The sequence below is a fragment of the Ursus americanus genome, chromosome 4 (genome assembly GCF_024610735.1).
Source record: "Ursus americanus isolate L20-20 chromosome 4, mUrsAme1.1.p, whole genome shotgun sequence".
Taxonomy (NCBI): domain Eukaryota; kingdom Metazoa; phylum Chordata; class Mammalia; order Carnivora; family Ursidae; genus Ursus; species Ursus americanus.
In genome coordinates, this window is record NC_142130.1 from 73,355,174 (window position 1) to 73,380,694 (window position 25,521).

Consider the following 25,521-nt stretch of genomic DNA (forward strand, 5'->3'; position numbering starts at 1 on the left):
CTGCTCTCAGAGTGATTTTCTTAAACACAAATCTGCTTATTTTCCACTCCAGGTAGAAAAACAAAACAAAACAAAACAAAGAACAACTCCTCTAGCTTCTACAGAGGCTTCCCATTTTGTTCTTTTGAGCCCTAAGGATTCTACAGAGTTGACTCAAAGATATCCAGTGGTACCGAGTTAGGGCAGATGAATCTTTTGGGGAGACGTAGAAGAGTTGGGTTTAAAGCACAGACCCTTTTTACTCCTCTTATCTTCATATCCTGCTGCTAAGTAATTCATTCACCAAATATTTTTTATTTGATAAATTTCACACATAACAATTTGTAAATTTAAGGTGTACAGTGTATTACTTCGACATACTTATATATTGTAATTTGATTACCATTGAAGCAATATTTATCACATTACATCATTATAGTACAGAATTATTGACTATATTCATTATACTGTTTATTAGATTTCTGTGGCTTATTTACTATTCCTTACAACTCTGTACCCTCAATCAATATTACCTCCCACCTACTTCCCTAGCTGGTAACCAACATTTTACTCTTCCATTGTGTATGTATATCACATTTTTTTTAATCCATTCATCTGTTGATAACCACCTGAGTTGTTTCCATAGCTTGGCTGCCATTCACCAAATATTTATTGACACCTACCATGTGCGAGACACTCTTCTCTGTGCTATTTATATTAACTCTTTTAACTTTTACAACAACTCATGGATGTAGGTAATAGTATTATTCCCATTTTGCAGATGAGAAAACAGTGGGTATCAAATTACCCAAGGTCATAGCTTGGTACAACCCAGAATGAGGACTTGAACACAGGAAATTTGACTCTAGAATTTTGTCACCCAAAGTGGGGTCATTGGACCAGAAGAATTGTATCACTGGTAATATTATTAGAAATGCAGATCCTATGCCCCCATTCTAATCTTACTCATCAGAATTTCACTTTGTATGAGATTCCCAGGTGATGTATGGGTTCATTCATGTTTGAAAAGGACTTGTGTCTGAGTCTGGGTTTTTAACCATTATATTGCCCCCATATATCAAAAGTTACTCGTTCCTTCTTCTTCACCTCAGTTGGTTCTTTTCATGGGCCTGACAAAGACAGAAATAACAATCCCCAAATCTTGCCCCTTTTACTTTTCACTGAAGGGTTGATAGCAGGGTGAATGTTATGTGTGTGTGCTCTGAAGGTGAGCCCCCTGGAACTGAGCTAAGCCTCCTCCTTTCGGGGCTGCTTCTTCATTTGTCCTCAGTCTGGCATTTGATACTTTCAACAGAGCTAAGACGGGAAATTAAGAAGCTGGAACTTTTCTGGCCAGGGGAAATATGAGCTTGTATCCCTAGTAGTTATTATCCTAATCAGTTCTTGGTGTAGGTAAATTTTATAGCTCCTAAAGAGGGTCCGAAGGACTGACGTTCAAAATAACCCCTGGTCCCTTCATGGTTGTCCACAGTTGGTACGAATTCAGTACCAGTCGCTAACCAAGCAGGAGGAAGAGGTAAAAGCAGCTACGACTTGGAATCCAAGTAGCAGGGAAAGCTTGAGATCAGATGGCAGTATAGCCCTAATTAACAACACAACCATAACAGTTAGTCAAAGCAACATATATCTTCTAAGTTAATATGGCAGGAAGGGGTGGGTTTCAGAATAAACTCTAAATCACTCCATCTTCCAAAACTCACTCCTGGAGTCTTCTTGGCCAGCCTCACCCTTGGCTCCTTATCTACCTGGAGGCTGTTTTCAGCATGTTGTTGGATCTCTCACAGAACACTCAACACTCTGTCAAGCAGTAATGAGAAATGGATGGTTTGTTAAGGTTTTGCAGAGAGAAGGAGAATGTGTCATGTTACATACCACCCTGCAGAAACTTAAGCAAAATCTTCATTAGACATAAGCAAAATCTTCATCAGACATTAGACATTTCTGTTTTTCTTTCTCAAATGCTTCCTTCCCAATCTAAATAGTTTTTCCCTCTTCTCTTTCTTTCCTCCTTTCTTCTTTCACACAGAATCTAGCAAACCTCTGTTTTGTTACTTGCATCAACTGCAATCCCAAGTTTAAAGAACTGGAACAAAACATAAACTGGAGAGTTCAGAGAGTAATGCATTTCCTAGCTGGCTTCACTAGCCACTGCATCCAACCTCATTCTCAGGACCCTTTCAAACAAAAGCAGGTCTCTTCCCAGGTGGGGGTGGAGGTGTCTAAATTAACAATAGACACCTTCCCCATATGGCTTCATTCTCCCCTCTTGCAGCACTTCTTCATGTTTTTTATAGAACTGGGAATAAAAGTCTTTATCCTGTTGGCAAAGGGCTGAGTGGACATGCCATCTTCAATGTTCAAAAGACAAGGTGCCTGCTCTTTGAACATATGTATTTATGTAACAAGCATTTGAAATAGGTCTTTGTATCACTATAGTGACTCTGGACACCTCGCACTCAATGAGAGAGGCCTCACTTAAGTATAATTTTATACATTGGCTTTCTACATGGTATTTCCTAGGAAAAGGAGCTCCAATTCTAGAAGTAGTTCTAAAAATATTGGAAACAAGTAATAGACAACATAATGTCTTACAAGCTTAACCTTCTTTTCCTGGTGAAAGGCTCTACATTTCCTGGCCTCTACCAGCCTTCCCAGCCTTATCCCGCCATGCTTCAAACTGCCAACCAGCACCCTTGAGGTTCCCAGAGGGCACTTGATGCTTCAAGTTTCTGTGCCTTTACTTGTGTTCTTCTGTCCATTCACCCGGGAGAACTTACACCCATTTGGGGTACAATTTCTCTCAGTGCTGCTATGAAGACTTTACTCTCTTAGTCTGTTTTGACTGCTGTAACAAAGAGTCATAGACTGGGTGGCTTAAACAACAGACGTTTCTTTAATCACTGTTCTCAAGCTGGAAGTCCAAGATCAGGTGGTCAGGTTCCAAGGAAAGCATTCTTCTGGGTTCAGGCTGCTGACTTTCATTGAATCCAATGGTTGAAAGAGGGTGAGCGAGCTCTCTGAGGTCCCTTCTATAAAAGCATTAGTCCTTGCATGAGGATTATTTCGTTCATGAGGGCTCTGCCCTCACAACATAATCACTTCCCAAAGGCCTCCACTTCTTAATACCATGACAAGGAGGATTAGGATTTCAACATATGAATTTTGTTGGGGGACACCAGTCCACCGCATTGATCTTCCCCATTTGAAGGGATCACATCTGCCTTTGTTACCTTGAACATATTCATTTCATTGCACCTATCCTCACTTTGTATTTACCTGTTTTGTCTCTAGTAGAAAATAAGCTTTTTGAGAGCAAGGACTATTGTCCTTATTTGCTCTTGAACCTCGGCCACTGCCTGGCTAATGTAAATATCCTTTGACTCTTTGGCTGAATATTCATTTGAGTGTTTATTTCCAAACTTAAATGGCAGCAGGCTTTGATGAAAGAAAAATAGTGTAGGTGTATAGTCTGCGTTAAGGCAGACTTCTGCTTGAGAAGAGCTAGTATGTCATGGGCTCTTTTTCTCCCCACTTTTGTATTCTATTTTTAAAGTGTGTTGGGTAAGTATCCAACCTTAGTAGTTTAGTCAGAGCTAGCATCAATAGTGTATTACAGGATGAATGTGTGATTTTCAACTACTTCTTAAAGTCTGAGATGGCTCTCTAAAGTCTGGGGAAGAAAAATTGAATGGATCCTAATTTAAAACAAAGTTTCCTGGAAGTCTCCATTCTGTTGACAAATAGAATTGTTCTTATTAAGAATAATTTCATACACCTCCAGCTATAGTGTTGACTTATTGAAAAAATAAACAACCTCTCCACTATCGGAGTGTATGTAAAATTGGCATCTATATGTATAACATGATAATTAGCTGGCAGCTGTCTTCTAGAAGTGTCATTAATGATCTAATAAATTATCAAACAGAAGGGCAATATTTCCCCTGTGTTACAAAAATCAATTTAAACTTTAAAAATATGGTTGAGATGCCAGGAAAAATTGATAAGCAATAAGAAAGACTTCTAAATTAAAACCCATTCTAAAAAATAGGACATACATTTGAGTTTGAATGTATGTCACTAAAATGGAATGCCTCACAGACAAGAATTTTGTGAAAAATTATCACTATCTTTTAAAAATGAGAACAGCCTGGGGCGCCTGGGTGGCACAGCGGTTAAGCGTCTGCCTTCGGCTCAGGGCGTGATCCCGGCGTTCTGGGATCAAGCCCCACATCAGGCTCCTCCACTATGAGCCTGCTTCTTCCTCTCCCACTCCCCTTGCTTGTGTTCCCTCTCTCGCTGGCTGTCTCTATCTCTGTCAAATAAATAAATAAAATCTTAAAAAAAAAAATGAGAACAGCCTAAGCTAAGGCAATAAATCATTGCAGAACAGACCACTTATACCCTGGAATTAGCATAGACCTGAATTCAAACTTTGAGATTGTTAGAATTCTTTTTCAATTGTGGTGAAATGGGACAAATCTATTTCTAGCCCTGTGATTTATTCATATTCGTTGTATGACTCACATTTATGATTAAATTTAAGGCACTGGCTGGTTATTCATCAAGATACAAAGAGAAGGGGAAAAAAAGTCTGTTGATCACCTTAATAGAATTAGTAAAAAAAAAAAAAAACCCAACAGATTAAGATGTGGAAAATGAGCAACTACTAATATGCTATTTTTCCAGAATATGAAAGGAAACTATTTAACTTTGTAAATCCAATAAATGTTTGTGTCACAAAATATAGGCAGAATATACTCACCCAAATGCCAACTTTATGTTCAGGGAGGACCAAAATAACAAAAAATAATAAGATATCTGAAAAATCTTTATACCTCCAGAGAGAAGACAATAAATAATTCCCAACCATGTACATTTTAGTTGCATTCCACAACCACCTAGTTTAAGAATGAGAAAGTGTACTAAGTTTTTATTTAGCTGAGTTCAGGAATAAGAATATGTCAAATACCCTGGATTTTTAGTTATCAATCTAAATATAGTTTATATATCTTATTTTTGGCTTTGAGAACGTCCCTGAGTGCAACTTTTTGTCATTGTTTTCTTTTTCTTTTTCTTTTTCTCAGTTGTTCCCAAAGAGAATATCAATATTGAAACACAGAAACCAATTTCAATTTGTTTTAGTGCATGCCTAGTATCAGAGAGGATTTCTTTTTAATATTTAAACACATTAATAAATATTTAAAGAACAAAGTACTTGTGCCGGGTAAATTCTAACTAAAGTAAGATGGAAACTATTTTACTGTTCCAGTGTTACTAACCATAAGTTGGGGATTCTCAGATATGAGGCTTTTTGATGTTTGTGTGCGTGTGTGTGTGTGTGTGTGTGTGTGGTCCTTGCAGTCTATTCAGTGTAAAATATTTTCCACCTTAATTTTGGCCCAAGTTGAATAAACAATATAACTAGTTGGAAAATTAAGATGGCTCTTCTTAAAACTTTTGTTTAGCTATATGCTTTTGAACAAAATACAAATTTCAAGGGGAAAGAAAAATCCTTTTTATATTGAAATTTGTAGTTATTGATATTTAAGTCTGCTTTTTTCTTTTGCTTATTTTTGATAATAAATTAATATCTCACCATCAAGTATATAATTTAGACTTTAGAGAATAAAAGTTTGCAAACAAAATCCTTTGCAATTCTGTTAACTGTTCAGACAAAACAGTGGGAGTCATAAGAAGGCTAGTACTTTATAAGGGATAGTTATTTCCTGGGTCTTTAGGATCAAGGTCCCAGTGTACCAGCCAGTCCTGTAAGAATTCTGTATTTCAAATGAGCAATAAAACAAATCACAAACTTAGATTGATAGGTAACAATAAAGAGAATGTGGATTAAATGGGATTTGATGAAATCAGTGTGCTTCTAGTACAGAATTGCCCCCACTGAAAGTTGGAAGAGCCTAGCGCACACCACAGATTTTTACCAGTGTCTTCAATCTATGGAAATGCTTTGAAAGTCTGTGTGGGTTTTTTTTCTCTTTATCTCTTCTGCTCATCCCCCACCCACCTTCCCTCTGGCAACCGCCAGACCTAATCACATGGGCCCTGTTCCAGAGGGTTAGAGCCTCTCTCCTTCCTTCCCCTCTTGAAGAAGGAAACTGCCAGCCTTGGGGCAGCCACACGGAAATGGATTCTGCCAACAACCATGGAAGCGTGGTCGAGGACCTCCAGCCCAGTGGAGACCCCAGTCCTGGTGACTCCTTGCTTGCAGCTGTGTGAGACCCTGAGCAGAGAGCCCAGGGAAGCTGGCCTAGACTCCTTGCTCACAGGACATGTGAGATAATACAATGAGTTATTTTAAGCCACTGAGTTTGTGGTAACTTATGATGTAGTACAGAAAACTAATGCCCAAGCCTCTGGAATATCATAGGTAACTATGACAGCTTTGTGTCATTATATTTTTACATATCTCTATTTTCATTCACTTCTTGAGAGCTGGACTCCTCTTTGGTTCTCTCTGTGTTTTCCTTCACGTAGACACAAGCATTCTTTGAATATTCCTTGAATGAATTAATTAGTGGATGAGTTCTTTCTTGTAGTATCCTGGTTCTTTTTATGTTCAACCCTGCTAAGAAACTGCTCTGCCCATCTCCTACTTTTATTCCTTCCTCTGCCTGTTCACAACTGGAGAATGAGTTGTATCCATTAACCAGCTATGTTTTGGTTATAATTAGCAAGCATCGGAATTGCAAAGTCTAGTGAAAGTTTATCCCCTTGGGTTTGGGAGTCCAGCTACTCAAATCAATGCATCTTTCTTCATATTCAACATAAAGACATCCTTCCTTTGGGATGCCATCACCTGTCACTTAACAATTGTTAAGAAATTCTTAAAATGCATTTTTTCATAGAAATTTTCCAATTAGAAGTACTACAAGATGCAATTACATTATACATTCTGTTACTTAGGGAAAACTGGGCCAGTTAGGGCTCCTTGTTATAAGTGACAGAAATCAATTCTGCCTTTAACAAAAAAGTGTGTTGGAAACCTACTTGGCAGCTGACAGAATAAAAGGTAGCAGAGAGAATTCAGCTTGGAAAATGAATAGGAACTAAGGTGTGGGGAAGGTTAGAACTCCAGTTAAAGAGATCACCTTCAGGCCACTGAGGTGTATTGCTACGTCCTTGGCTTGATAGTAGACACTATTCATGAAGCACTCATTATGACCACCACTTTCCATTACCCTCAATACTCCCACCATTAGAAAGAATTCTAAATTATCTCTTTCTTTGTCTCACTACCTAGAGATTCAGTGAGCCTGGGGGAACATCTGAATGGCAGAGTCCATTCTGTGGCTCTGAGATACCAAGTATCTGTCATTTTTGGTTTCTGTGGCAGTATGTGGGGCCCTACCTCTCACCAGGACACAATGGTCAATTGTCCAAACATGGGGGTCGGATAGTGGGCTGCCTTTACATAATGCCTGATACATCCAATACAAAGTGTTGGCATTTTCAAGAAATAGGCTTAGTTTGATTGTATTGTTGATAAAAATGTGAAGCAGATATGATTTGCAAGAAAGACTTGAAATCAAGTCAGAGGATTTTATTTTATTTTATTTTATTTTATTTTATTTTATTTTATTTTATTTTATTTTATATTTTATTTTATTTTACTTTACTTTAACGTAGGCTCCACACCCAACAAGGAGTGCAACATGAGACTTGAACTCATGATTCTGACATCAAGACCTGAGCTGAGATCAAGTGTTGGATGCTTAACCAACTGCACCACCCCGGTGCCCCTAAACTCAGAGAATTTTAAAACATAACAGTAAGATTATTTAATGGCCAAGTGTATGGCCATTTTTGGGCAGTAGTTACATGAAGAAGGAAATAACACAAAAGGGTTCTGGAGACTTCCTGTCTTCCCAGAAGTTGCTATTCATATACACAGCTGTGAATGATTCCATTTAATTGAAATGATGGTTCTGCAATGTTCAAGAAGTATGATTGCCATTCTTGAGGGTATCTCCTGTCCTTGTCCCCTACTCACCAGCTTAACTGTTGTAGAGACTCTGTCAACAGGATTTCCTGCTCAGCACATGTGGGTAATTGGATTAAAAAAAAATTACAACAGGTTCATGATCTTTTACTTCAAGTTTCTGTGAGGGAAAGGTTAAGTTTTTAGTAGGCTGGGACCTGAGGATCCTGTTGTCAATTACTTCTACTTCATTCTTTTTCCACAATGCCTATATCAAATGTCACCTCTGTGAAACCTTGCTTTATTTTCTCAGACTGAATCCATTTCTCCTTCCTCTGACTTCCAGTAATTTGTAAATAAATTTGCTTATTAACATCTGGTATTCTGTTATCTATATTCCTGATTTTCTCATCAGATTGTGAACTGTGTCAGAGTAAAGACCATCTTATTAGCAAGAGTTGGATTAATCCTATTCCTAGTTTCCTCATTACCTTGTACACTATGACACTGTGTTTGTAGCTGACTCCCCATCAGGCCATAAGCTTTTTGGGGGTAGAGATTGTTTTCTTTCCGTCTTTGTCCATGGTACTGAAATTCTAAAGAGCCAATAGGGTGGGATCATTGGTTTGTCTTAAATGGACTTGTCATAAACAAGATGTATACTAGGGGCGCCTGGGTGGCACAGCGGTTAAGCGTCTGCCTTCAGCTCAGGGCGTGATCCCGGCGTTCTGGGATCGAGCCCCACATCAGGCTCCTCTGCTATGAGCCTGCTTCTTCCTCTCGCACTCCCCCTGCTTGTGTTCCCTCTCTCGCTGGCTGTCTCTGTCAAATAAATAAAATCTAAAAAAAACAAAAACAAAAAAACAACAACAAGATGTATACTAAACTACCATTTATTTGGCAAAATTATCATACTTTTGAAATTTCAGTGAAACTCATGTGTGTGTATGTGTGTGTTCCTGTTTTTTTAGAAGTTAATCCTAACATGCCATGTGAAAGACAGTTAGCATTACATCACTAACTCTTTGAAGATGGAAAAAAAATAAATTTGAGGATTGACTACAAGCCCTCAATAAACGAATGCATATCATCTTCATCTGTTATTGCTCTCCTGACAAAGATCTCCGTAAGTGAGTTCTAAATGAATACCCACAATGTGCCTTTTTGAATTCATTTTGAATAGTATTGGCAAATGAAGCAGTGTTGCAAAATACATTGCCCTGAGGTAAGACACTGGACTAGGAATTAAAAGACCTGATTTTTTAATTCAATAAATATTTGTTGATGTATTATGCTAGGTAAAAATTTTAACACAACCACATACTTGCTGTGTACTCTTGGTAAGTCACTCAGCCACTCTGAGACTAGGTTTCCACATTTGTAAAATGAATATAGAGTAGGTCCTGCACTGTCTCCTATTACGGCTAGTGAGAGTCATACTGTATGTTCAAGTGACTTATATGTGGTAGAACACTTAAATGCAAAATTATTTTATTTATTATATTTGTTATAACACATATAATATAGTAATATATTATATTAGTGCAATAAAATTATATTTATTAAATAGCACTATGGTTATCTTCTAAAGCCAATTCCTAAGTACCATCATTTGATTACTACCAAAATATTATATTATAATAACTTATAACAATATGCATTTGAATCATCTTTTACCATTTTCAGGCCACTTTGAAATAATTCATCTTCGATCCTTTCAACAACAGATACTTCATTTTTTCATCCACACATTTCTAGGGCTCTAGTTTTCTGCATGGTAATTTCTAAACCTAGAAATAAACTAGTTTTTGAATTGTACTTGGATAAGTAAGAAATTTTGATTCAATTTAGTTCTATTTCAATTTCTTGAAGGATCACAATAGTGATACATGATCCCTGAGAGACATAAAGAGCTGTCAGATCAGTTTTATTGCTAGTTCTTCCAAAATGACTGATGACGATGGAAATCTAAAGCAGTGAGTCTCAACATTTTTGATCCTAGGACTGCTTTACATGCTTAAAAATTATTGAGAATCTCAATGAGGTTTTATATCTGTAAGTTATATCTATCACTCTTTATGGTATTAGAAGTTAAAACTGGGAATTTTCAAACATTTATTATTTCATGTAAAACCAAGAAGCCCATTACATTTTAACGTAAATATTACTTTTATGACAATAACTATATTTTTCAAAATAAAAAAGATCAGTGAGAAGAATAAGACTGCTTTACAGTTTTGCAAATGTTTAATGTCTGGTTTAACAGAGGACAACATAATTCTCTAATCTGCTTCTTCGTTCTGTTACCATAAATTGTTTGGGTTGAAGTATAAGAGGAAAATCTGTGTATATATACACAGATATATAGTTGGAAAAGGGAGAATCCTGCCAGCCCCCTGGAAGGGTTTTGAATATCTCCAGGAATCGATCAGCTACACTTAGAAAATGGCTGGTCCACAGTGTAGGGGGTTTAAATGCTGAAGTTTTGAAGTCAGACAGACCTCCCACCTGGGTTCACACCAGGTTAGTATGTTTCGGTTGTGTGTGCTTGGGCAATTTACTTAGTAAGTCACAGCTTCGTCCTCTGTGAAAAGAGTGTAATAATTCCAATTTCATGGGGTTGTTATAAAGATTAGGTTGTTTGAAGTGTGAAGTACTTAGCATGGGTCTTGGCACATAGTAAGTATAGAAAGAGTAGTAGTTGACTCTAAAATATCATAGACTGTTTCTTGTATTCCCCTTAAAAGAGAAGGCCTAGAATAGCCATTTCAACTCACCTGGCTGTGTGGCCAGTCTTGGAGCAAAGGTTCTGAAGTTGAAACCAATAGAATCTAATTTTAAAACATCCTACCCTGTTTTTATTTATACAGCATTTATTCCCAGTCAGTATTTCCATACAATTATGGATGTTTATAATATGATAACCCAAACTGAAAGCTATGGTATATTTGAACAGTACCATTTAACTACCATATGTTGTTCTTGATGAAAGACAGACCAAACTAATATGTTGAGACAATAGATTATTATTTACATCTCATTTTATAAAATGATATCAGATATACTAAACATACTAAAAACATTTCCCGAAAGCCTGAAAAGTGTGAAAGGAGATTTAAAAAATTTGTTTTCATTTTTGTTTATAAATTCTTTTCAATTACACATATTGAGCACCCTTTCAGTATGTCACTGTGCAGAACCAAAAATGAGTAGCATTTTGGCCTAATATTTAAGTTTTCCCTTTGTTCTGTTTCTACTTGCTAATAATATTGCTCACCCCAAAATAAATTTTGATTTGCCGTATCTCTAGTATGTATTTTTAAAAATTAAAGGCGTCTACATCTGACCTTTGTGTCTTTTCTACTATCCAAGAAAGAATACAAATAATCACTAAGTGTCTGAAACTAGTGGTAAAGTAGTTGCCTAGGAATAACTAAGCAGGTTCTTTTGTACATGATTTGATATGAAATTATTACAGAAATGTCAGTGAAACAGTCTCTTCTTAGACTGTAAGATTTTGTAAAGTGACCTCACTTAACTCTGCTTCATGTCTTGTTTTTCTAGACTAAGAATATTCAACCCTAGTTGACAAATTCTTTTTGGTGCTCACCTAATGGTTTTAACTTCTCAATGTACAGGTCACAAGGAAAACCTAATAATAATAGTTATTATTATCATTATTATAAAAGCAAGAACCTGCTTACTTTTACTATGCACTCACTTTGTGCCTTATGGTGTTTTAAATACTTTATATGTACTTAATCATTTAATCATCAAAATAGCCCTATATTATTATTCTCATTTTATAGATGACAGAACTGACCCAGAGAACATATGTCAATAAAGTTCATGTCAGAAAAACAGAATACTCCCTCAATATTTAAATCAAGGGATACTTAATCCAAATAATTGGTTATATCGGTAGTGAAAGACCTAAGAAGCCAAACAGGGGCAGGGAGTTAAACCAGTTTGGCAACATCGAGAAATCATTATGACTCTTAATTTGGAGGGTGATAGAAGGAGGCAAGATTTCCAGGGCTCAGGGACCTGCCTCACCAGGAGGACCTTGAACCAGGGTAGGCCAGTTTGGTGGGAGCTGGACCCACCAAAGAGCTACAGCCGAAGGAGAAGCCACCCAAGGGGAGAGGGAGAAGGAGAAAGAGAAATAGCCTGGATTCTCTTTTTCTCTCACCCTCCTATACCCCACCTATGCCAAATCCCTTCTGAAGCCAGCTGACCTGAGAGCATAGGATATGCAAGGGTAGTCCTTTCTGTGATTCAGAGCAAAGCAATGAAGTGCAAGAAATGTACTGAAAGCAAATAGACAAGGATTACGCAGAAGGTTTAAGCAATCTGCCGAGATTACAGAGCTGTCTGTCTCTGGGTTGTTCTTTGGGATTTGTATATATGCAGCAATCATGTGCTCTGAATCATGTACTCTATCCCCTGTGGGATACAGGTTTTAGGAAGTGACATTAATCACTTTTGACTACATACTTTCCTCTGTCCATATACATGATAGGATACCTTCAGGGAAATGTGTGCCTACCACCATAGAAGCAGAAGAAAGGTAAGAAATGAGGAAGGGTCTGGGAACTGTAAGTCATTTTCAGTGTCAGAGTATGCTTTTGGGCTTGTTCAAAGTACGGGGAACAAGTGATTCATGCAAGAGATCTGTACTTTGTGCTGGCTTTCTGTTGATAAAGTATAGTTTTTTTCTCCATATTGACCTTACTTTCAAAGTAGATCTTGCAAAGAAATAGTTCATATTAGATTGGATTCCTTTTTCAATTCACAGATCTTGTTCCCTCAAAACTACTCCGACTAGAAGTGTGAATATTGACAGAAAATGTGGAGGTACTATTCTTTAATGTTTTAATGCATTTCTTATTAATCTAAGGGGTTAGGAGATGGGGCAGGAAAAATGGTATTTGCTAGTACATAGGTATGAAGTGCAGGATTAAGTGAAGTAGCTTGAGTATGACTGTTATGGGCTGAATTGTGTTCCTCCAAAATTCATATGTTGAAGTCCCAATCCCTAATATCTTAGAATATAACTATTTGGAGATAAGTTCTTTAAGAGGTGGTTAAGATGAGGCTGTTCGAATGGGGCCTTAATCCAATATGACCTTATAAGAAGAAGAACATACACCAGGTAAGTGTGTGCACAGAGGATCAACAATATATGAAGAGGCAGCAAAATGGTGGCATCTGCAAGTCCAGAAGAGAGGCTGCAGGAGAAAACAACCCTGCTGGCACCTCCATCTTTGACTTCCAGCCTCCTCAACTGTGAGAGAATACATTTCTCTTGGTTGAGCCACCCGGTCTGTGGTATTTTGTTATGGCTGCCTTAGAAAATGAATATGCTGACCAAAGAAGCAACATCTGGAGACTCTCAGTGTATGAGGTACCACTGAAAGCTGGAAATACCAATATTGATATGCCTTGTCAGATAAACAATATGGCTGCTGGGACCACAGAGCTGTCCAGCTGGAATGAGAAGTTAGAGTTAGCCATGCCTTACAAAAGCATAAATAAACTTGTTTTCTCTCCTTCATGACTACCCATTTAATTCAATAGCATTTTATTGTACATATATTAGGCAGATAGTACTCTTACAGGTTCTAATTTATGAGTACCTTATCAGTGAATGGTACCATTGTGACATCATCGAAACCTCCTCTTTCAATGATTGTTTATGGTTCCCTTATTGGTGGAAATAAAATCATCCTAGAAAGTCAATACACCTAAAGAAGGAAAATAACTCTGATCCTCCTCAAGAGGAGAGTTAGGAACCAGACTTTTGTCAAGGAAATTGTTCAAATCTACACTGCGATTGAAATGTTTCTCTCTTACTCATGGCTTACAAATGTGCTTTGGCAACATGTTAGACTTTTGGTGTTCAGAAATGGATATTCAAACTCCTTCTAAACAAAGAGAAATAAATAGTCAAGATAGAATACCAATTGCCTTGGGTCACACAAGACATAATATGGAATATTGTTAGAAACATCATTCTGATCCCACATAGAAAAACAGACTTGGTGTTAAAAACTAAAATTTTAATTTAATTTAATTTTTTAATAAAGATTTTATTTGTTTATTTCAGAGAAAAAGAGAGAGAGCACGAGCAGGAGGAGGGGCGGGGGGAGAAGCAGACTCCTCGATGAGCAGGGAGCCTGACTCAGGGCTCGTTTCCCGGACCCTGGGATCATGACCTGAGCTGAAGGTAGAGGCTTAACCAACTGAGCCACTGGGGAGCCCTTAAATTTTTAATTGTAATGAATTCTGTCACTTTAAGTGTTAACCTGCATGTCAAAAATCCAGATTAACACAATTTAGGAATTATTAAATAATATCATAAGGTTATATGCTTCTAATGACCATACATATTAAGGCCGACTCATGAACAGAAAAACTGACATTGGGAACTATTGTTGAAATGAATTAGGATATCTGGCAATGTGTCATATGTGCAAATTTATCTCAAATTTTCGAATTTCCGTCCTCTATTCATTCAAATAGGCTTTGTAAAAAAGAATGCCTATAAGGACACTTGAAATTTTAAAATTTTAAAATAAAGATTTTAAAATTTTCAGTAGGAAACCATCAAATGATGGTGGGCAAGTATGACTATCAAAGTGGGCAAGTATGACTATCCTCTAAAGAGATTTATCTAATTAATATCTGGTAACCGCTGGTAAAATAATATTTTTGTGGAACTAACAATTTAACTCAGAGGAACATTGCCAAATTCTTGAAACTTAACTTTAGTATATGGCAATATCTTTTTTTTTTTTAAATCACAGTACTAGATTTTTGTTAAATTTAACTTTCTTGTATTCACATGTCATGAACTAGATAGAGTTCTTTTTTTTAAAATCCATAATACAGAGAAACATGAAGATGATATGTTGGAAAGAACTTTGGTCTATAAATGAGGTAAAGTGGGCTCTAGTTTGCTTTCTCTGGCAAGTAGCCTTCTTTGGGTCTCAGTGTTCTCACAACAAAATTGTGCATTCTATCAGGACTGTTGCATTAGTCCTAAAATTCTGTATTTCCAGCCACTTCACAACTTTTCAAATTCCTCTGGCAAAAACATAGGATATCAATAAAATAAAAATTTGTAATATGTCAAAAATCAAATGAGCAAATACATATGAAGAATCAAGGGAAAGATCTCAAAAGGTGGTTGAATATATCTGAGGTGCAGAGCAAAGAGGGCTGTAAAGTGCACAGATTTGTCACAAAACCTTAAGAATCACTATGATCCATGATTATTATATAAAACCAGATAGTATTTCAGTGATCATTGCATTTGTGACAATATGCACTGATTATTCTGCCCCCCTCGCTGCCATACCCTCACCTCCTAGCCCCAGATTAGCTTGTGAAGCTAAAGATTTTTTTGAGGGTAGAGATCAGTTTCTCGTTGTAAAGTTTTTCTTATGTTTCCATATACGGTCAAGTATTCCATGCAGGAAGGTTAATTGCTAATTATTTGGCAACTAGTATATTAGAATTATGTACCGTCTCGGCAGTGGTACTTCTGTTATGTTGTATAGACCATATTCCATTTTTATCAAATCTTAGGGAAATAAACCTTATTTCTCCAGAGCCTCGCCGCGATGGGCACGTGTTTGCGTGAACGCAGTAGACGGAGAATGTCAATATTCATTTATGTAATGATTAGTTAAGGAGAAAAGTACATTCCAGCGTAAGGACTTTTGACAGCCCTTTGCTTAAATCACAGTTGACTTTTCCCTTCGGGCAAGTTTACTGCTTGTGAAATTCCTAGAAAGGCGAGAGGAGAGGACCGGAGACATAAAAAGGAGCCGGGGTTCGGGACCCTGCACGGTTTTGGGACGTTACCAGACTCAAAGGGAAAGGTTATGTCTTGGAGGAGTTCGGAAAGCTGGCGATCCAAGTCCTGGGCACAGAAAGAACGCTGTCCTTGGGCCTCGGCTTGGAGCTTCACAGAGCCAAGGGCAGGCATCGCGCAACCTGCCGCAGGGGCGGCTCCGAGGCAAGGCCCGCGGGGCGCGCCCTCGCCCCACCCCGGGAACGCGGGGCCCGCGCAAGGCGGGGCGGGGCCGGGATTGGGGGCGGGGCTCCAAGGCGGCCCGGCCCCGCCCCGCCGCCCCGCGGGTCACAATATAGGGTTAGGGAGGCCGGCGGGCGGGGATCGGCGGGGGAGGAGCCGCGGGGCGGGGGAGGTGACGGCGGTTGGGGGAGGGGAGGGGAGGAGGAGTCGGGGAGGGAGGAGAACAGCGCCTTTCCGGCCCGCCGCTCCCTCCGTTCCCTCTCCCTTCCCCGCAGTGGCCCGCGAGCCGCCAGCGAAGGAGTGCGCGCGCGTGACGCGGCCCGGCTTGCTTGCCCCCTCCCGCGCCCCAGTGTCTGCCGCCCGCTCATGGTCCCGGCCGCGGCGCACCAGCCGCGTTGAGGCGGGCAGCGTGAAGTCGTGGGGCCGCCGCCGTGGCCCTCGCTGTCCGCGCCTCGCCGCCAGCCCGCGGTGCCCGCGCACGCCGGCCGCCATCGCCTTCGCGCCTGGCTGGCGGGGGCGCTGTACTCCCCGGCGGTCCGCGCCGCTCCCTGGAGCTCGGCGGAGCGCGGCTGCCAGGGCCGGCGGAGGCGCGAGGAGCCGCACACCGCCGCCTGTGTCGCCGCTGGCGCCGCGGGGGCCATGACCGTGGAGCAGAATGTGCTGCAGCAGAGCGCAGCGCAGAAGGTGAGGCGAGCCCGGGAGCCGGCGCGGCCGGGCCCCGCTCCTCCTTCCGACGTGCTGTTCTCACCCGCCTTGGCCGGGACCTCCCCGGCCTTCCCCTCCACCCCTCGGGCCTCGGCTGCCCCGGGCTTGCTCCCCCGCCGCCCGTCGCCTTTGGGGGCGTCGCGCCCAGTGCGAGGCTGTGTGTGGGAAGTGGGGTGTAGTTAGTGGGTTTCAATCCACTTCCTTCTTGCCGATTGTTTTCCTGTAGCAGACAGTGCCGGCTGTGTATTGAGAGCGACCCTCACATTCCTACACTCCTCTATAGGGCTTCTGAATTAAACTTTATTCACTTCGTCCCCCCCCCCCCCACTTTTTTTTTTTTTTTTTGAAAAATAGCCAGTTGTCATCCTTTGTGCACACAATTTGTATTTCGAAGGTGGGAGCATTCCAGGCCTGCTATTTTGCAAAAGGGGTCGCCACTAGAATTGAGTTGCCCGCCTGGCGGGGCAGGTACATTTACCAGGTGGACTTTTGTAGAAGTAGAGAATTTGGTTTGTTCTTTTTCCTTTTTCTGTTTTCTTTCTGAGTATAGAAACTGTCCCTAAGAAAGGAAACCTTTCTGGCCATGTTTATTCCAGGAATCTTTTGTCCCCTAAGTTTGACCTTATTCCATCCTTCACCCTGTACTCTTGCCTCAGTCACATATTCAGATGGTCACTCACTTAAGTAAAAAAATAAAATTTGTGAATGTGAAGCTTCAGGTCTTTTAGAGTGAGTGGTGAGAGATGTTCCTTTTATTGGAGATTCTGTTTTCAGAATGTCAAGTGCACTATCATGGCTTGCACCATATCCTGAAGAGTTGTTGGCTATGACTTTTTTTTTTTTTTTTTTTTTTTTGTTATTTTGTGAAAAGCATTTTGGGCAAAAGGAAAACATTGCTTTAGTCGTCTTGGAATTTGGGGGGGTAAGTAGGGTTTACTGTGAGCAGCTGTCAAAGCTGTGTTTGGTTTATCTGGGTGAGTAATGAATGCCCCACCCTGTTGTAATTTTGGCGTAGTTTGTATCCTACCTGTGCTTGATTTCAGAATAAGGCCTGCTGTCCTAAAGCGGACTGTCTATACACTCACTGTCTGCTAAGTTTTTGCTTTGAGATTATTTTTAGAATTCTATGATAGTACTTGAGGTAATTGAAGATGCTCAGGAATTTTGGAAAGCAAGGATAGTGCATTGTTATTTTAGGCACTTTGAGAAAGTTGTCTTTGGAACTCTTGTGTAAGTTAGTTAACTGTTACCGGTAAATTCAGAAGATTGTTGCAGACTGCAATTTATTTACAGTGAAATAATTCTAGATTTAATAATGGGAGTTTAGAACAGTTTATCTCCTAATCCCCTTATTCTATTTTGAATACCTTAAACTTTAGTTTTTGATGTTAAGTATGTGATAAAGTGTTAATACCTAGAGCAGGATCTTGTGTTCATATGTATGCTAAGCAGTATTTAATAGGTTTGGTATCATTTTTGTTTATAGTTCTCTTCAGTGTTGAATATTAAAGCCTGATTGTTTGAAAGTGGGAAACGTGGCTCCTATTTTTCACATCTTTTAAGTTTGAACAATGGCAAGAAGTTTGCATTTTTTTTTTTTTTTTTTAGTTGATTTTGACTGAAGTACTTTTTAGCGTAGCATCAGATAATGCAGATCTGCCTGGTTCAGAGGTTTATGCATAAAATTGTAAGGTCTAGAATCAAATTACTGAAAATGATCTTGGCCATCAAATCCAGTTTCCTAGTTTAATGAGTACCCTCCTTACATAAAGGGAGTAGTTGTTAATCCAAAATATTACCATTATGATGCTGTTGTTAGTGTGTGTGTCAGATCATTTTAGAGATACTGGGGAATTTTTTTAGAGCAATATTATGCATTTATTTTTATACCTTCATAATGGTATTTATGGGTTTTTTGAAAAGAAACATTGTGTTTGTTTGCTTTTTGCATTAATATGCTATTACTTTGTTACTCATATTAGAACTATTTAAAAATATTTATATAGGTGTAAGTACTTTAAACCATCCAGTACAAATAAATTGATAGATTAAAATTCACCAAATTAGAAACTAGGAAGGGGACTACAAGCTAGTAACTAGGAAGTGAACTTCGTACTTCAGAAGAAACAAAAGTGAAACTCTTTGTTTTCACTTAGAAACTTTATGAATTATCAGGAAAACAAGAAGTGTCTAGTGCATATTGCATAACCAAAATTTTAGCCTATTTTCTGCTGTCCTTAAAAAAGTTATGTATGTGAATGCACATGTGTATTAGTTTTTTGTATGTAGTTCTATTCTGGTGTTTGGAATAGTTTCCTGTATTTTCAAGATTCTATTTTTCTTTCTTCCAGAAGGATGATTAGTAATACACACACACACACACACACACACACACACACACATATGTATGTATTTTAAAGCAGCACAACACAAAGTTTTCATAGGTCTTTTGTTCACCTGCAAAGTAGCTTGTCATGGTATAAGGTAAGGGGCTGGCAGTCTTTTCCTCTGATGTGTTCTTTGCTTGATTACTGAAGTTTGGCCATGGCAGGGTGTTATGAGATGTAGTAAAACTGCAGAAAGGTCCTTTTCTGAGGTTTAGGCTATCCAGATTAGGTAGAGTTGGTTAAATCCTGTTCATAATTTTGGTCTTGAACAGTTATCTTCAACATTTGTGCTTGATATTTTACCTAAGTGTAGCATCCTTAGATCTCAAAAATTGAATACATACATAGCTTCAGGTCCCAAATGAGGATTCTTTAGGACAGCAATAGAAGGCTTGTTCCTAGGGACCAAATTGATTTATAGAAGGAAATGAGCTGGGTACTGTTACATTAAATGCGTCCAAGATTCATAAAGGCAGTATTTTGCCTATTTTGTTTCATCCTAGAGCTTAGAATGGTTTCTTGCACATAGTATGTTTCAGTAAATATTTGATGAGTAAAATAATGAGCGAATGTTTTCTAAAAGGAATGTAAGTGCAGTAATTATTTTAGTTTCCTAACTGAATCTCAAGATTTAATTATTGAGAAACTGTGGACTACTGTTGGAATATAGGCTGTGTAGTGAAAAGACTGTAGGGTGTGGTTTGGGTCTAAATCACCATTCTATGACCTTGGGCAAGTCATTAATTGCCTCTGACTCTTCCCTTAAAGCCTTAAAGTTAGTATGATTAGACACGAGCAACTCTTTTAGATCTGAGGGTTTAGTGGAGCTAAGCACGCATTTTTTTCTGGACAGGGGGCACAAAAAAGAAATAGTAGAGGATGAAGCAGAAGCAATTTTACGGATCAGCGATCAACTTTCACTTAATTACAGTGGGGGGTCAGGTGGCACAGATGTCACAGATCAGCCAATTTAAGAATTAAAGCAAAACTTGGAAAACAATACAAGCTGGATCCAGGGTAAATTTTTTAGTTAAATTATGTAGTATTTTCTAATTTAGGTATTATTTAAAGTTGTAAAAATGCAATATAGCATTTCAAAGGACAGTGAACATTATGTAAATCACTGTAAACATTGCATAAAAGGGATATTCCTTGGTACTAAATAGTTGATTATGTTGTTATTAGCATAAGACTTGGTTTGGGCAAAGAGACGGGGATCCAGCTGCTTGTTCGCTTATTCCTTCTCTTTCTCACCTAATTTTGATTTGTGTACTAACATTGTATCCAGCTGCCTTAATGAAGTCTCATCAGTTTTAATAAATATTCTGTTGATTTTCTTTGATATTTTGTGTATATAGTTCATGTCATTTGCAAGTAATTATCACTCTGATTTATTCCTTGTTAATACTCAGACTTTTTTCATTTTTTTGTTGCTTTAGCTAAGATTACAGAATACTGCTAGGATTAGTGTTAGTTTCTGTTATGTATTGTTTCATTATGATATGGAGATTTCCCTATAGTCTTAATGTTTTGAAATGTTTTGAAATCAGATTTAGATGTTAATTCTTTTTTTATAATATTTTTTTATTATATTATGTTAGTTCTTAAATGCCTTTTTCCTTTTTCAATTACTGATGTGATAATTTGTCAAAAAATAAACACAAAAATTGTAATAGATAATATATATGGAATATATTATATATACGTATGTTAAGGAATTGTGCTTAGATTTTTAAAAACTTTTTATTCATTTAATCTTCCCAAACACATTATTATTAGGTGAGCATTTTTTTTTTTTTTTTCCCTGCATGTTGTGGTTGAGGAAACAGTATTAGAGAAGAACTAAAGGAACATTTCATTGCTAGAATGTGTTGGGGGTGGAATTTAAACTCAGGGTCTTGAGACTCATGGGCTCTTAACCATTATGCTATATTGCTGTCTGGTAAACTCTCATTTAGTCTTGATGCCTCCAGATTCAATATGCTAAATTTTAATCTGGAATTTAGTATCCGTATTCTTAAATGAGATTGGTTACAAAGTATGCTTTTGTGCATGCGGGCTATCAAGGGAAGGTTAGCTCATAAAATCATTAGAAAGCTTTTTAGGTTTTCCTTTGCTTTTGGAATTGTTTAGTGTAAGATTAGGTTAAATCATTCAACATTGGTGGTATTTAGCCATGTTTTATTGTTTAACTTCAGTACTTATTACTTTGAAGATTTGGTGGATATGACTATAGTAGGCTGACCATTTATCTAGAGCAAGTTTTAGATAAGCTTTCCACATTTTGATAATTGACTTTTAGGTATTCTACCTCTTCTGGAGTCAGTTTTAAAATTTAGATTTGATTTCATTCAGATGTGTATGTATGTATATATGTATTGGTCTGATGTTTTCTGTTAAATCTGTCTATGTAGATAGACTCCATTCTTATTCCTGATTGTTTTGTTTTGTTCTCAGTAATGTTTGCCAGATGTTGATCTATTTTACTCATCTTTCTAAAATCCAGTTCTTTGTTTCCTTTATAAGTTCTGTTTATCTTCTAATTTATTAATTTTTGCTTTTCTGTTTAATATTTCCACCTTTCTACTTTTTTTGGGGTAGTTATTGTTGCTCTTTTTATATGTGAATTCAACATTTAGTGAGTTTCCCGTCATGTATTAGTAACAAGCATTTTGGGCTGTGGGTTTTCATCTGATTTTGTTTGGGATTTGACTTCATTTTTCTTTCATTGTTTAAAAGGTTTTTTTTTTTTTTTCTGGTATACTACCTAAGATGTTGTATTTTTTAAATTGTTGCTTTTTAGTTTCAATGTATTGTTTAAAAAACATGATTTGTAATAGTTTTAGGAATTAAGATTTTCTTATGACTGTGAGGTTTTAATGAGCATATGAAAAAGATGTGTATTTGAAAGTTAGAGTTCTATATGTATTAAATGAACACTTATAGTTTGATTTGAATATTTCATGTTTTTTTTCTCTTGTCTTCTTAAATTCCGAGAGATGTTGATTTAATTTTAATGTAGTTTCATCAAATTCTTTTATTTCTAATGGATCTACTCTAAACTTGGGTGCTTTTGCTAGTCTTTTAGTAGGATTTCATCATTTATGTATGTGGTGGTAACTGATAAAAATAATTCTTTTGTCATCTGAGTTTCTATTTATTAGTTTTGTTTTGCCCACTCACTTTTGATGGATTGATGAAGTTTTCACGTATCACCTCCCCCACCCTTGCCGCTTTATATTTTCTATGATTAGTAAATCTCTTTCTCCTTTCTCCTTTTTAAATTTTAAACAAATATATATCTAAATCTATATTTTTCTGATAGTGTCAGAATAGTTTTTCTCTCTTTCCATCTGTCCCCAATAAGAAAGGCTTTATAGCATATTTTTATTTACAACATTCCTGATTTTGTTGGGTTAATATGGAATTGTATTCTAAATGATGGCATTTTAAATTTCTTAAGATACACCTTACATCAAAAATATTACTTGCATTATAGGCACATTAGTAGCCAATTGGTTTTTAAAAATTAGGTACTTAATTTTATGTTTTTCTGGAAAATTTAATACTGTTTGATGTTACTCTACTTCTTTTTTGTAGATAAGTTGTTAACTCTTTGTGTAAGCTTGTAAGATTTTCTCTTTGGTTTTAGAATCCAGAAATTGTGTGTGTTTGTGTGTGTGTGTATCTTCTTCTTCTTCTTCTTTTTTTTAATTTAAAGATTTTATTTATTTAACAGAGAGAGAGAGTACAAGCAGGGGGAGCGGCAGGCAGAGCAAGAGGGAGAAGCAGTCCCCCTGCAGAGCAGGGAGCCAATGTGGGGCTCAATCGCAGGACCCTGGGATCAGGACCTGAGCCCAAAGCAGATGCTTAACTGACTGAGCCACCCAGGGGCCCCTGTGTGTGTGTATCTTCCTAACAGTTCTGCCTAGGATTTTTGGTCTGAAAACTTTCACATTGTTCTCAGGAAAAAGATACATATTTTAAAATTATTGTTACTACTCTATTCCTTCTCACCTGCCCTCCTTCTATAGTGACATTATTTGAATATTAAATAGCATTCATCTCTTACTTACTACAAATTTTATTTTATAATTTCTCTCCTTTTTTGTCCTACATGTTGAGATAAATTTTTAGTTTGATTGTACAAATTATTATTTTTGTAATGCCAGTTCTAAACGTACTACTTCCATGGATGGTCATATACTTTTTTGAGGGTTTGTTTTAGCAATCTGCATTTTAGTTGTGAAATAAGCAGAATTAGATTAATCATAAATATTGGTTATGATCAGTTTTCCATGCAAATATGTTTTCATTTATTTATAAAATGCTTATTAATTTTTAATACTCATGAATTTTTACTTTTTAATAATAAACACATGAATCCTACTTAAAACAAAAGCTATAACTTTGAAAGTAACCTATATCTAACCAAATAGTCTCCTTTTCATTTCCATCCCTCTATATTCATTTGAGATTGTAATAATCTAAAATCCTGTGTTTATCCTCCCTCTGATTTCCTTTTTATTGCAGCTCTATGAGTTCTTAAAGGTGTATAAATTTAATTTTCATTGTTTTAACTTTAGAAACTTTTCTCTACCTTCATAGCTAAAAGATATTCACCTGTTTTTTCTACTGAGAGTTTTAAAATTATGTTTGCAACATTTAGACCTTACTCCATCTTCGGTTGCTTTTTGTAGCAGGTGTGAGGTGGGAATCCAATTTAATTTTTATTATATATGATTTCTTGTTTTGGTGTTGTTAGTTTTACCTCATTGAAAAGTTAATGCTCTCCCCCACTGAACTGACATGCCATTTTTATCATATACAAAAGCTTTCCATGGTGCTCTTTTCCCCCTTGCACTGTCTTTTGTTTCATCATTCATTTGTGAGTACCATCCTGTCTTCATTGCGGTAGCTTCATAATAATCTCTAGTACTGGAAAAGTAAGTTTGCTTTTCTTCTTCCAAAGTGTCATGAAACTTTATTTTCCTTAGAAATATTAGAATAATTTTACCAATTCCTCTGAAAAACGCTTGTTTGAGATTTTTATTAATTCAGGTGGTTGTGTAGACCATTTTGGGATCATTAACATTTATGGTACTGAGTCTTTCTGTCCTCGAACAGAGTATACTTCTTTTATTTAGGTCTTCTTTAATATCTCTTCAGTTTAGAATTTTAACTGTAGAATTTCTGTACATCATTTATTCTAAATAGTTGGTAATTTCTGATAATAATTATATGGTGCTTTAAAATATTTGTTATTTGTTACTGGTGTGCACACATACAACTGGCTTTTGTATGTTGGTCTTGTATCTAGCCATCTTGCTAAACTTTTCTATTTTAATACTTTTCCAGAGATGATTTTGGATTTTCTGTGTAAAAGATTATATCATGAGTAAATTATGATAGTTTTATTTATTTCTAATTTTTATGCCTGTAATTTTATTTTTTTCTTTTTGTACTAGGTAAGACCTCTTAATGTTGCTTAGAAGCGATGATAATGGATATTGTCTTATTACGGATTTTAAAGGAAGTTCCCTACTTTGGTACCTAATGAGTTTTTACATGCGTTAGTTGTATAAACTTACATGTTAAAAAAGAGTTCTGTTTCTAAAGAACTAAAGAATATTGTAGTATTTTAAGTTTTGATGTGTGCGTATACTTTTTCCTTTGAGTCCTGGTGACTCATGAAAGTTTCACTCCAGGCCCCCTGGGAGATAGTTGGTTTGTCAGGAGGTAGTTGGTTTGTCAGTTACTTACTTCTCTGTCATCCTGCCTCCTGTAAAATCAGACATGGTGAGTATGGTATCATAGCTTACAGTCGTCATTAATGTATATAATATATGAAAGATCAAATTTGGCTTGTGAAAGCCATTTTGGAATGTCACTATGCAATGTGGCTAAGTAGATGAAGTGAAAGTTGAACTTATAAAATGACCACTTGTGTTTATTTTGGCAAACTTGTCCTAATTTTCAAGATTATTCTCCTTGTCAGGATATCTTGTTTTATACATATGATGGGTAATTTTTGAAAGTTCTCTCCTTTTCTTCCTTCAATTAACTGTTTTAGCACAGTCTATCTGCTTTTTAAAAATTACTTTGTCTTAATATTTAAAAATGTCCAGCAATATTTTCCTTGTCTTTTTAACCTTGTGGATATAAGTTTAGATCAGAGTTTCTTATAGTGTGGTTTGTGGACTATTCATTTCCTGTAGTGCTTGCTAAAACTGTAGAATTCTGTGCCTCACCCCAGACTTATTGTTTCAAGCCCAAGGGTTGGACTAGGGCATTCTTAATGGGAATCCCAAATGATTCTTCTGTACTTAGAGTTTGAGGACCACTAGTTGAAATTAATTAGTATTCTTACCTATGAGAACTCTTTAGCACTTGTGTAAATTGACATGCAGGGCTCCTCCAGGGGTTGAATTATTACAATAGACCCAATT

At 37.2% G+C, this 25,521-nt stretch overlaps 1 protein-coding gene across 6 annotated transcripts in view; it reads left to right on the forward strand.

Moving 5' to 3' along the window:
• Positions 1-16,178: 16,178 nt before the first annotated feature.
• USP25 (ubiquitin specific peptidase 25) overlaps positions 16,179-25,521 on the forward strand; it is a 138,707-nt gene continuing 129,364 nt past the window's right edge. For 2 of the 6 annotated variants that reach the window (XM_045785447.2, XM_045785449.2), the window contains exon 1: positions 16,179-16,664. In XM_045785447.2, coding sequence (XP_045641403.1) covers positions 16,620-16,664 — 45 coding nt within the window. In that variant the 5' untranslated portion in view covers positions 16,179-16,619. The remainder of the gene's footprint in view (positions 16,665-25,521) is intronic. The other 4 variants (XM_045785448.2, XM_045785450.2, XM_045785452.2 and 1 more) reach the window with 3 other exon arrangements.